This window comes from Platichthys flesus, chromosome 12, assembly GCF_949316205.1.
Source record: "Platichthys flesus chromosome 12, fPlaFle2.1, whole genome shotgun sequence".
Lineage (NCBI taxonomy): Eukaryota > Metazoa > Chordata > Actinopteri > Pleuronectiformes > Pleuronectidae > Platichthys > Platichthys flesus.
The window spans coordinates 19,164,679-19,178,604 of record NC_084956.1 but is presented as its reverse complement, the minus strand read 5'-3'; the positions used below and the strand labels follow the sequence as shown (position 1 = coordinate 19,178,604).

Here is a 13,926-nt window from a genome sequence, read left to right as displayed (position 1 = left end):
AGTAGTTATTTATCAGAATAAGGGCAGAAGATGGGTTGGTCTCCGGCAGCAGAGTGTCAGCTGCTGAAGAACAAGCCGTCCAGACATCAGCTATGCAGAGTTGCTTGAGTCTGTATGCTGCTGCTGGTATCGGGGACTGGCTGAATCAATACTAATTTGTCATCGGACAAGCCAGCGAGCCTAGAGCCTAGAGCCCATTAGAATCTCATATTATTGAGGGACAGCACAATAGCAGTGCTTTTTTCAACAAAACCAGAAGGTATTATATGTTTTTACCCTCTTCTAAACCAGATCCTGCTTTCAGTGCAGTTTGAGGAGAGAACTGGAGAGATTCACAATAAGTAGGGCGCCACTTCAACGCTCAGGTTACGCAGTTCTTAGACTAATGCGATTTTTTTTTTTTTCTGAAGGGGTTTATTTCTTAATTACCAAGCTGCTAAACTAACGTTTTGTGCAACACAGGAAGAAATCAAAGGATTACGCTCGCATTGCAATGTCTCAATGTATTTCATCACAGCACGTATGCCTGTGCCAACCAGTGCAGTTTGTCCTAACATATCACAATCACAATAATATGAGGTCACCATGATCCTTACCTTTGAACTTTGACATCTAATTAGTTATTGTTTTGGTTTGTTTTGACCACCCAAATCTATCGAGTTAATCTGTGAGTCTAAGTGAACATTTGTGTCATCATTGAAAGAATTCTCCCAAGGTGTTCAGGCCTCATCTGCAGACTCTCTCCTTACATTATCATGGCTCTACTTAGCTCGCCTTCTGGCTGCCACAACTGTGTTTACTTCTGGCAGAAGATCGCTGAGTTGGAGCAGTGAATCTCGTCTCTACAAAATCCAGGAGGCAGAGGGACACCTAGACACTATCCTCTTCGGCCAGACACAGGTCCGTGCTGCTCCCTATCGGCCTCACGCTTCCTCCTTCCTGCCCGTCGGTTCTTCTCCAATCGCTGGAAGTTGTTCCTGTCACCTTCCTGGTCGGGGCTAAAGCACCAGTCAGCTCTACGTAAGGGGAGACAGTCGCTTCACACTCCAATAACCTGTGGCATCCTGTTGGATAACTTATGATATTCTGGTTTTGGATGAATTTTCCTCCACTCACTGGGATTCCGTGGCCTCCTCCTACACACAATGTATTTTGTGAGGTCACAGCAACTTTGACCTTTGACCCATGACCAGCAACATCTAATCAGTACATTCTTGAGTCCAGCTGAAGATTGTACCAAGGTGAAATAAATTCCCTTGAAGTGGTCTTGAGATATCATGTTCACAAAGGTGGGATGGATAAACATACCAATGTAGGACCAGAGAGGACAAGCTTATTAATTTTGGCATCAATGTTTGAAAGAACTGTTATATAAAGATTGTAAAGAAGAGGCTTAAGCTGCACTGACTGTTAACAGAAGTTAAAATTAACACAGCTCGAGTACAGGGGAATTAAAGAGAAAGCGTTCATAACAGAACTTACAACACAACTTAAACACATTAAAGGACCCATTGTATGCTCATTTTACAACAGCTGATATTGTTCCTTGGGGTCTTAATGAAATATCTGTAACATATTTTGGTAAAAATACCACAAGGATAATTTAAAACAATACCCTTTTTACGCTGTCTAAAACAGTCCTCCTCAGATTGACCTAGTGCCCTTCTCCCCTCCTCCCTCCTTCTCAAGATACAATAGCCCAGATGTTTAGCTATCCATTACCTCTGTAGAAATATGGCTACTGGAGACTAGGATACAATCTTGCCACCATTTCCTTCTGAACCAGAGTCAGGTGGGCCGAAGCCTGGCTGCTGGAGCTCCAGCGCCCCAGCTCCCCAGCGCAGTGGGAGCAGTGGTTAGCTGGAGCTGGCGCAGCAGCAGCATCCTTCCACACTGTTGAGTCAACGTTTAGAGGTGTCCCGGAGGTCTCTGCCTCAACGATCTGCATGGCAATGTGGCCACTTAGATGTCTGACGGGTAGCAGCAGCGAGCCAACACGCTCCACCGGTGGAGCCCGGAGCCGATGAGATGATGGTGGGGGGTGGTTGGACCATGACGTATTTTTCGGTCGTAACCGCATTCGACACCATCTAGCGAAACTCTCTGACATAGAGGAACCACAAATCGAGGGAGTTGTTTTTTCCAGAATTTTGGGGACGGTAGACATGCCAGATGCCCAAATTAACGTGTAGAAGCACTACAAAAGTGGAATTTTCATAATATGTCCCCTTTAACACAAATTACAGCTCCAAAATGAAACATTCATAGCATTCTAAGCCATGGGTGTTTTAAAGTCTAATCCAAATCTATATAATACAAAATTTGCAATCCCAGTGACAGATGTGGATGTATTGTTTTAAACACTCGATATATTGAGCCTAATCTGCAACACAGAAATCCTAAAAGTGAAATTTGTCAGCACTATGGTAACAGTAACATTGATATTTTAATATTAAAAGCTGTGTATAGGGTGTATCTCTGAGAGCATTGAGAGCTCGGGCTTTATATGAAGGAGTCATGCATATTACACATTGTCATCATACGTCTGCCGTGTATAGTGCAAACAATTTTAAAAACAAAGTATAAATCTAGTCTCATAAAATCATGTAGTAGACAATGGAAGTAGTGTATCATTTTTAATTAAACTTGTTACCAACTAATTCTTCAGTAGTTGTTTTGCATACAGTATTATTTGCAAAGCTGGCTTACACATCTGCCTGAAATCATTGTGAGCTGGGAAATATAAGTGGATCAGGAGTGCATCACTTGAAAATTAAGTGAGGGATTCCATAAAGAACACAGTTGAAGGCTGATGGCTTAAGGGCTATTTCGTGGTGAACATCTTCTTCCTTTGAGTCAGTGAGGAGAACCGTATCTGCAGAGGAAAACCAGGGGAAGCTGTAATTACTGTTCTACACATGAGAGATATATTGACACTCAGCATTGATGGATTGAAAACATAGAGAATTCCGCTTGATGTTTCCCTCTTTGCAAATAAACCCAAGTCTGAATAGAAATAAATGGGAGTACATATACGGTTCAGTACCATGTGATCCTTTGTCCTTGCATTGTGGGATGTCTGAACTGTTCCTTCTCCTCAAGGTGTGGATGGTCTGACCTGAGGTCCGTCTCACCCCCAGTAGATCTGCAACACATGGTTACACAGGCATCAAGTAAAGGTTTAAAGACATTTAAGTGCAATGTTTTAGATACAATGATAAGTTAGAGACTGTATTATATCTGAAACCTACTATCAAGAACAGTGGCCATATTGTGTGTGTTCTGTTGAAGACTGCTGTGCCACTGATTGAGGACAACACAACCGACACCACACAGACTCAACAGCAGCGCCGTCTCGAGGGGTTTCTCCAGGGCAAGATCTCCTCCACTGGAAAGGAGAGAAGCCGTGACATTATTAGGAGGGAGGAAGAGGTGAAACCACAACACTGCCAAACACAAACATCAGTTGTCACTCCAGTAAAGAGAATGCAGAGACATTAGGATTGTAAAAGAGAAGACGGAGTTAGATGAAATGTGTTCAAATTCAGTAGGAGCTTCATTTAATTAAGCTGCTTTGTTACCTCCTGTGCGTGTCGAGGATTGAGTGGCTGTGAATGCTGCTGTTGTTCAGAAGCTGCTCAAAGAGCAGAGCGATCCGGCACTCTGAGGAGAAAACAGGATTATCTGGCAGCAGAATAAAATAAAGCTTTTAATAAAAGGAAGCTATTCATCAACAGCCATACAAAAATAAAACAAACTCCAGAACCAATTTGTTTGTTGATTGGTCTATATTTTTGTTAGTAAGATTGAAAACTATAAGACATATTTGAATGAAACTTAGAGACAGGATCTAGGAGTTTATCACTTTCTTTAACATTGTGAGATTGGGTGTTTTCATGGATTTCATTGATTTCCCAAGGGATCTTGATGAAAAAAATCTGATGTGTGTGTTGGACCTTGGCGGAGGTGTGGGCTCTAATGAGTGCCATCCATGAAAAGGCCACATACTGACTCAGGACTTTAATACAGCACCAAGCTAGTTCTAAGGTTGCACTGTAAATAGATGCACCAGCTGCGCTTGTATTGTGGAAATCGGGCTGCTCAAGTAGTGTTTGTTGTCGGATTACTCTTACAATAACCACAAGAAATAACAGGCACTGCCAAATTAAGCTGGACTGATGGATTCAAACTTGAACTTTCCATTCGACAAATTCAATAACTCCCTAACTTCCCTAACACAATGTGGATCAGCTGTGTTGTCTCAAACTTTTAAACTTTACTAGTGCAGCGCTCTTCGGGGCTGGTGTGTGTCATCAAGAGGTTGTGATTGATGTATTGGAGGGTGAGAGGTTTTATATTTGAGACTAGACTGCTTCTTCTGCTTTGATTTATTTGTAAAATTCCCAGAAATCACTTTGACGCAAAAGACAGAGTGCTACTCTGGCTACAAAAAAGGAAATAATATGTAACTCCATTTCTTCACTAAAATATGACATATACTTGCCATGTGCCTTCGGATTAGGCTTTCAGTGTACTTCGACAAAAAGAGTAGAATAATGGGGTAAATCTTGCCACAAGGCCAAAGAAGCTTTTAGCAGGACTATCAAGCACAGGAACCTGTTACTTCAACACAATTCATTCATGTAAGAGCACACAGACAGGCTTTTACTGGACAAGCGCTTGGACTAGACCATTGATTGTTGATAAGCTGTGTGACCCTTGTGTCTGACACCAGGTTTATCTAAGTCAGGACATCCACTGTCCACTCTCTTCTCTCCAGCAGTTACGCTGTCCAGTGCCATGCAGCTGTTCTAGCTGTCATCCCATTCACTGAGAATTATGTGTGTGTGTCTGAAGCGAGACACAGCTCAGGGCGGTACAATCTGATTAGGCTTTGGGACAGGGCCGGTACCTACCAGACCAAGATCACTCATTGATCATATCACCCTACATTGTGCTGCCAGCGTGGGAGACGCGAGGAGAGAGGGCAGCAGGAACAGCCCAACCTGTCGTACAAATGTAAATACGAGCATAGCAGCGCATCACAGCACACACTGTGGCAAACAAGAAGAGCTCACTATATAATCCTCAACATGGAAGTCTCTACATAGTGAATCATAAGGTTAGTGAATGAGTGTGTGATGTTAGACACAGCGTAAAAAGCTAAATGGTCAAAAGTAAATGGTCTGTATCTAAAGTGTGTCCGGGAAGTGCAGCAGTTGTCTGCAAACAATTTTGTGTGAAGGGAGGATGAGGACAAACTTAATTACGCACAGATGCATTGTTTTTGCATTGTGTTTGACTGTTTGCGTGAAATCCCAAGTCTATTAGCTGGCAGTGTGGATGTCCCTGGCTCCAGCAGTGTGGGGACAATTGATGGAAGGTTTGCAACTGGAGAATTGACACTGTTGGTTTAAATTTGTATTTATTACATGATTTTTTTTATGTGGATATGTGAGGAGTTTTGCACTTATTTAGATTTTATATTTAAATTAAGTATACTTTAAACTGTTACCAGCTTATGTTTTGAATTTAAATTTGCCAAAGCAATAAAAAAAGCCAAAGCAATAAAAAAAGCCATTCTTATCTGTGATCGACTTTTTGTGCTTTTTTTTTTTTTCAAAGGAAAGTGCAGGTATTGTCAAATCAGTGTTTCGTTCCTTAAGCTTTGTCCTCCAAGGGTCCTGCTCAAAAACAAATACTCCTTCTATAAATATCCATAATACCTAAACAAGACAAAGAGACCAGTGCAGATGGTGCAATGTGTACTGAATGACACCTTTTTTTTTTCTCAGAAAACACAAATCTGCCATCGTCTCATCATGTCTTGGTGGCCAATTAAGTAGGAACAGTGCAGACCCTGCTGTCAGTGACACTATAGTTAGCAGCAATAACGGCAGGCTACTGGGTGCCACATATGTCTGGCCTGGGGCGATGGCTAAGGCCAGCCTGACACTATCACTCACATCGGAGAGTCCGCCCATCCCTTTGTCTGATGGTGAAGAAGAAGAAAGCAGCACTGAACATGAGGCCATAGTTGTTTTTTGCAATAACTTTTTTTGAAGGCGTAAGAGCTCAAAGGCGGTTTGAGGTGGGTTATTATTTATTTAAAGAGTAGAAGGGATAAGGCCTTGTCAGAAAATTGAGAAGAGGGGAGTAGGGTTGAGAGACTTCCTTTCCCCTGACTGTAAATAAATGACAATGTTCAGGAGTTCTTTTATGACTCCCAAGTAAAAACTATTTTATCAAAGAGGCTACATCGGTGAAAATAAACTCATTTATCAACTGAGACAACACTGAGTCTGGGCTGAAATGATTAGCAAATATATGTCTTGAGCATTATGATAAGCATGTGTAAGTAACGCTTATGTAAAGTTACTATATGAGCAATGCAGTCAGATTTCAATTGCTTTTGCTGCTCAACTATAAATACACAATCATTAATCATCATTATGTATTCTCAGGTTATACATTTTTAGAGGTGAAGTTCTGGGGAAATTTGGGCAAGAAAAAGCATCTGAAAGTAAAACCTCATTGATTTCACACGGCAAATCTGGGCTTTTTCTAAATATACCACTCAACAAATGAAAGATGGATGCGTTTGAGGAGATTAAGTCTACTGTCCCAGTTAGTGCTTACATAATCACAGTTCTTCTCCCAATTCATTCATTGCACTATTTTGTCAATTATCCATTTTTTTGTTTCAAATGTTTTAGAAAACACAAGATGTTGTACAATTTCATGCAAGTGTACACAGACAACTTTTCAACTTTTTCAGCCTTAGTGTTTAAAAGTAGTATTACCGATGGCCCTGATATCATAAAGATCCTATGAGTTTGTCCATGTTGCTGGTGTTATGTCTGAATAAACTGAAACATAGCAAGTATCAGACCTGAGCAACATGTTTCTTTCTGTCCATATAAATATTAACATGGATATGTCCAGCATGCTGTGAAAACTTAATTTCACATTCTATTCATTCACAAAAAAGATTCTCAGATCCCATTGTAAACCATGCAGACAAAATGCAGTGCATGTGTTTACAGTACCAGATAGATTGAGGGCTGCTAGTTTGACAGGTGGAACGTTTGCCATGAAGCGCTCCTTTCCCAGGTAAATGAAGGCGCTGCTTTTGCACAGCAGCTGCTCCATCTCGGACGGACTTGACAGATATGAGAGAGACGGCAGAGCAAAAGAGATAAGGTGAAGAGTAACAAGATGGACATGCTGCATTGATTTGCTCGAAATTAAAGGTTCTGTACTTAAAGGTTCTAACCTTGGCGTTTCTTTGCTGCCCATGAAGCCCTCCCACGGATAGGTGAGTTGGTTGCTGTGGGTTTCCAATATCTCCTTTATCCTTGTGCTCAGACTGGTCCCATCTGTTCCGCATACAGACAACAACATAGAACGAAACTTCCACTTGTGAAAAAAGTAATTTGGAGATTTTTCTAAAATAGTTCACTGGAAATGTAAATGAAGGATGCTTTAAAAAGGCTCTATGCTGAGAGGATATCATACTGAGCCATTTGGCTGCTATACAACATAAAGAGAGCCTTTATCTCTGAAAGAGGGCGCACTGCAAGATTTCCTCTGGTAACACTTTGGTCCAGTGCACACCACCCACATAGACACTGACATAAAAGCAGCTTGATATATACTGCAATACAATGGATCTTAAGCAACAACCCAAAATATCTTCCACAAAGCACTATATTTTCCTCCATAACAGTAGGTACAGTAAGATGTGAACATTTACTTACCAAAGATTCCCACATTGTCAGGGTCGACAATATCTGTAGAGGTGTGTTAAGAATAATCATCTTTGAAAAAGACTGCCACCCTGTTCTACAGTCTAACAGCTACAAGTTCCTGTCTCTCTGTGGAACACATACCTCGTGAATTGTCATCTGATCTACTTCACACTTGCTCTGTGTCTTGTTAATTCCTCAAGAAAAAGGAGTGGTGAGATCTATGAGATTTTGCCATCAGACAATGATCATCATTTTATTTTATTTCACAATATTGGGCCGAGACACAAACATTCATAGTACTGCTCTCTCTTTCCCACATTGACTACAAAGCTTAAGCACGCTCTTCATCTTGTCGCAGCAATGCTTTATCAAGCTGAATTGCAGTTGTGAACTTGGGTCTGAAGATTGGGTTGATTGCTTAACAGACCTCTGAAATAGTCGACATGCAATGTATGAAAGACTAACAGTAGTTCACTAAAACATTCTTATATATAAACCTCACATGTAAACTACAACAAAGTGAATTCCTTAAATTTAATAATGGACACACAACGTCCAGCGACAAACAATAAAAAGTCACTGTTTGAGGAGGACTCACAACTGACTATAGATAATTCTGAAGTAGCTCTCGAGCATTAACACAGGACAAGAAAACAGCCCATTCCAAAAGGCAGGTTTAAAACGGCCTCTGCACAAGTCATTCAGAATTAGACATAATATTTAACAAGACACTTATAAATACTTGCTAAAAAAAGATACATTTCAAGTTGCGTGTGTCAACAGGGGAGATCTGGGTTAAGGATGTTAATACAAAGCAGTAGTTAGCTAAGAACATATATAAACACATGCTAATATTGATTCTAGGACATGTACATCCTCAAACACCAGTTAGCAGAGAGATTATACGTATGGATTTTTCAACTGAGGAGACAGCGAGAGCGATGGAAGCAGAGAGGGGAGGGGAGATGGAGAAAAACAGAAGTGATGCATGACAGAGGATCACTGCTCGGAAGCTAGAAATAGCATCTTTATGAAAACACATCATGTAATTGATTGAATTCCCACACTTAAAAGAGAGGCGAGAGGAATTCAAATAATTGCCTATGCTGATAGCAGGTAAAAGTAATATTGCTGTGTGTATCTGGGAGGCCCAGATTAATTTACTGAACTTACCACTTTGATGCTTTGGCTTTGATCTCCCTTCCCCTTAGTTGGTACGCTACCTTTGGTCTCCTTTTTGTTGTCAACTGCCATAAACAGGAAGCAGAATTAAAATGTATATATGTGCCCCGTTGGGGGGTGTGAAGTAATGAAAAGGAAAAGAGCAGTTAGGAGATTGGTGGAGCAATAAGGAAGAAGAGGCAGATCCAGTGGGTATAGCCCAGTGGATGGTAATGCACACCTTGACGGTGGATTACCACCCGCAAAAAAGACGAACGGAACAAGAAGAAGAATAGGTACCAGTGTACGGTGGATATTATGCAGTATTTAAACTGGGAGAAGGGAGATAACGTATCTGTTTTGATCATTCGATATCTAGCAGATATCTAAAGTTCACTGGGGATGAATCAAAACAAATGCTGTTCACCAGCAGATCCCCAACATGCCCATGATGACAATTTAATTCATGAAAAAAAGAGATGTCAAAAATATCAATGTCTGAATACCAACATTTTTGTCAAAATTTCAATGCAAAAAGAAGAGGAATCACTGATTTATCCCCCTCTAACACCAACGACCCAGGAAACTTGCCACCAGTGCAAACATCTAAAGCCAAACTCAAGGCAAACCTATTTCGCATAACAAATGACTCACTATGCCGATGGAGGGGTGGGTGAAGTGCTTGAGTCCACGAAACACAAACAGCGTTGCAGTTGATTCCAATACAATTGATCAATGTTGACCGCAACAAGTGTTTTGCGGACTCTAAACACTTCACCCACGCCTCCATCGTCATAGTGGTGAGCGAATAATGAGTGAATTTTCATTTTTCAGTTAACTATCCCTTTAATATGAAGAAAATGCTTGAAATAATCAATCCCTTTTTAAATCCCAAGACCTGTCCTGTCTTTGTCTGGTTTGTCCCCCTTTGTGATTACCTGTCCCACCCTATAAAGTCTATGGTCCCATCTGGATAAATTAGACCAGTGTGTTGTTATCCTGCATTCCCCTGTGTATTTAGTCTGTGTGCCCCCGTCTGTCCCCGCCCGTTCTTCTTTTCAGTCTTCTGTGAGTGTTCCAACATTTTTCTTCCTGTTCATTTCATTGACCCTGCCTTCAGATTTCCGTTGGGCTCTAGTTGAGTTTCTATATGTGACAGTATTTTTGATGCCATCATTTGCTGAAATTGTTCAAATTCAAACAACAATGTTTTCATTCTAGGAGCCAACACTGCATGTAAAACTATTTGGCACTGTACTTAAAAAAAAGGTTTCAACAGGACAGCAAATGGAACAGACGGTCATGCAAAGAAAAACATTTCCAACCTGCAGGCAGTCTTTTTATAGTTTGTGCTAATTTGTCCTGTGCATACCACATGCAAAGCTCTGCACAGAATAACAAATAGCCCTTTCAAAAGTGCTTTCGGGCACTATATCTTCTTGACACAATGCTAAACTGTATATGTCAAAATTATGGTAATGATATTCCAGAAAAAGATCACTTTTATTCTGGTTGCTTTGTCACCCACACATGTGATCCAGGTATTGAAAGATGTAAAATACATGCTTGTGTACTTTGCTATCTGTGGCACACACACACACACACAAACACACACACACTAAGTTTAACTGTAACCTTTCAACATTCACTCAACTTATGCAAATTATTCAACCTTTAAAAAGGTAAAGATCCTTGCAGCATCAGCTCCGATGCTATTTTTGCACCCTTTTCTCTTCTCTCCAAAAATATTCATGAGCATAATTCTCGAACTAAAGCATCATCACTACAGAACAGGATATTTTTTGGGGGGATTCTACACTTATTTCGGACCTCCAAAATAAAACTCAGAGAGACTCTGGATAGACACAGTGTGAAGGAGAATATTAATTAAACAAGGGACTCAGCCTTCTCTATTTCTCCAGCAATAACCCCCATTGTATTTAAATTTTTTATATTTGTATTCATCTGATTTTTATCTTTCACCAACAAAATACTGTTTACACAGTGGATTTTACACTAACAAAGCATATAAAAATAAGCACAAAATAAGTTGCTCAATAATGATTCTGACGAGCACTAACATAGATCTTTAAATCTATTCTATTTGTAATTTTATAATTTCCACCAAAAAGGTTGTGTTTTTGCCACTGTTCTTTGTTTGTGCAATATTTACTGAATAGATTCTCACAAAATTTGGTTGCGGGATTGGACATGACCAAGAAAGTAATGATAACATTTTACCTTCGATCCAAGCACATTCAGGAATATTTTATCACTTTCTTTAACATTGCATTTTTGGACATTTTCAATGATGTTACTGCGGATAAGGCATGGATCAGACTATTTGACCTTGATGGAGGTATGCTTCCTACTGAGTCCCATTTTAATTAAATTTGCAAACTGATGTCTGTATTGATCAACTCCTGATTGATTATTTGATATCTCAATCACAATGTTGGGCAACAATTTGAAAAATTAAGGCAAAAACTATAAAAAAGACTAGATGTCAAGATCAGTAGAGTAAGAACACTACACTAATTGCTGTATATTCATGGGGATGGATAGGAGACTGCTGGTAACCGTTGTAAACATTTAATGTTTAATGTAAACATAATGTAAAAAGTATATGTGTGTGTGTTAGCACCTTTATCTGGTTGTTCTCTGTTCAGTCGACTGTGGAGAAGCTGGAGGGAAAAGTCTCGTGACACAGAGCTCAAGCTGCCCTTCCGCAGGATGGACAAGGATTCCAGTGGCAACTCCAGCAACCTTGTGTCTGCCAGCAAAACCAAGTACTCCCCTGATTCTGTTGGTAGTTTATCTGAATGCAAACACATACACAGAAAAGCATATAGATTTTCACATATTGTGTATTTTATGACAGTGTAATTATTGTTTAGCTTAGAATGTTTAAGATCTGTGCTACGATAACTACAACCTTTAACTATTGGTCCACTTATGAAGTGTGAACTATTGGGATTGTAATTAAGTTGGGAACAGTTTACAGGATAATTATTACTGTTATGCCTATAAAAAGTATTGAGCTATATTGTTTGAAACAAGCGATCATCTGTGTAAGTGATCATTTGTAACATTAAAGCACATGGACAGCATCAACATTGGCTTTAGAGGAGGTGAGCTGAGGCCTGTTGAATATAAATCCGCTAATGGGCAGCCAGATAGGAGTCACAGCAGATGTTGGAATAGTGCTTCATGTAATTCACTGTAAAGATAACGACAAAGCCGGCAGGCTGACACTGACACATGCACGCCCACACCCACCATACTCTACCCTTACCTGAGCCTGCCTTGTCTTCTTTATCTTTGGATTTGGTCATTTCAAGACATGGCATTGATGCGTCCTGGAGCCTGAGGCGGATAAGGACAGGTGGGGATCAGTAGGCACTATAATTCCTGCTGTTTGACAAGATAGAGCCAGATGTGTAAGATGTGGCAATGTGCAAGAGATATAGACATCCAGCACTATCTGGGTAAGTTTGTTGCATCCTGTAGTTTGGAATGTAGAGAGCAGGCCAACCTTAAGAAAACCAGTCTCACTTGAAAACGCATTTCTATAGATGTTTCTAACATTGACCTTGGTACTGGCTGCAGCCTTAAAAAATGTTTTAACTGTTGTCATAAATAATAGCTCTGCCCTAATTAGGTCTACCAGTAAATGAGAAGAGTATTTACTAATTCCATTGTCTTTTGTCATTTATTGTTGATGGGTTTGATCTTATTGTTATATAGTTAAGCCACCCAATAATATAATTAACTAAATCACCATATTACAGTGTTTGTGCCCTTGGCAATTTACTCACAATATGCTGTGGAAGAAGAGACAGGTATATAAATCAGTTATTATATTCATGATTTGACCGAAACCTCTGCTTTGAGGGTGAGCTGTCCCTGTTTTCCTCTCCAGATTTCCTGGTTCAATTTTCATTACATAAGTCGAATAAATGAACAAGTTCTCTCTGTGTTGCAAGGAATTACATCATACGATTAAGACTGAAATGGATTAATTATACTTCATCATGAAATTAAGACTTGTGATCTGTACATAATCTTTCAACCATAAATCCTACAATCGTGAAAAAGCTGCAGACTTTTAGACATAAAAGTACAAGTTTCACCACCAAGAAAATTAAATGAACCTCATTGAGTCTTTGCAGTGGACAAAAGGGGAATGTGTTGACAAATACAGAACTTCACCTTAAACAAGAATCAAACTGTGTGAGGAGTGGTTTCAAATAATCCTCCATTTCTTGTACAATTTTGCAGAAGTGAGGCGCCAACTTTTCATCATCAGTTTTCTATAAAGGGGGATACAACAGGGAACAATAATAATGATTGCAGTTGAAAGACACTTACAGTAGATAATGTGTAAATAAAAATTGCATTGATCTCAACAAGACTTACCCGAGGAACGAGATGATCTTTCTCAGAGGCCTTCACTCTACCCTCAGCACCATGCCAACCGGCTTCCTTCAGTGGGGCATGTGTCTTCTCCTGACCTAAAGCCTGAACCTGCTCCCTCAGTGCCAGCAGAGCCTGTGGGCTGACTGAAACCTTTGCCACTCTAGAGCACGCCAGGTTACCTGTAACAACAGGACCAACAAACAATTAGACATGTATACATACAGACACATACTAGTCCTGTAATTGATGCCTGCAAGCTCCTCCGCCGCTCCTCTCCAGCATTCATCCCCTCTTTGTTTTTTTCTATTTTATGAATTTGTCCTCATTATCAAGCGATGAGTCTAGATATAGACTTATAACTGCTTATGTCAGATTATTCCCAGGAAAGGTCATGTGAGCAGGTGATACAATATGCTGAAACCCTGTGATGACTTGTGACAGCTGGTGTTCCGCGCCAGGCTGGTTGCACAGAGGTTTTTCTACATTGCACTGCTTTTTTCCTCCCTCTCTTCACATCATGAAATCTGAATATTGTATCTGCCTCGCAGACAAATGTTACATGGGAATACTTAATTAATTTGGCTCCATTTATATG

General features: G+C 40.2%; 1 protein-coding gene across 1 annotated transcript in view; it reads right to left on the bottom strand.

The window, feature by feature from the left end:
* Window positions 1-2,619: 2,619 nt before the first annotated feature.
* LOC133966583 (cilia- and flagella-associated protein 46) overlaps window positions 2,620-13,926 on the bottom strand; it is a 50,071-nt gene continuing 38,764 nt past the window's right edge. The window contains exons 48-60 of the mRNA XM_062401559.1: window positions 13,332-13,510; window positions 13,125-13,225; window positions 12,202-12,278; window positions 11,557-11,715; window positions 8,925-8,998; window positions 8,511-8,541; window positions 7,761-7,793; window positions 7,277-7,379; window positions 7,050-7,162; window positions 3,582-3,663; window positions 3,252-3,388; window positions 3,047-3,145; window positions 2,620-2,875 (exon numbers count right to left, since the gene is read on the bottom strand). Coding sequence (XP_062257543.1) covers window positions 2,763-2,875; window positions 3,047-3,145; window positions 3,252-3,388; window positions 3,582-3,663; window positions 7,050-7,162; window positions 7,277-7,379; window positions 7,761-7,793; window positions 8,511-8,541; window positions 8,925-8,998; window positions 11,557-11,715; window positions 12,202-12,278; window positions 13,125-13,225; window positions 13,332-13,510 — 1,301 coding nt within the window. The 3' untranslated portion in view covers window positions 2,620-2,762. The remainder of the gene's footprint in view (window positions 2,876-3,046; window positions 3,146-3,251; window positions 3,389-3,581; window positions 3,664-7,049; window positions 7,163-7,276; window positions 7,380-7,760; window positions 7,794-8,510; window positions 8,542-8,924; window positions 8,999-11,556; window positions 11,716-12,201; window positions 12,279-13,124; window positions 13,226-13,331; window positions 13,511-13,926) is intronic.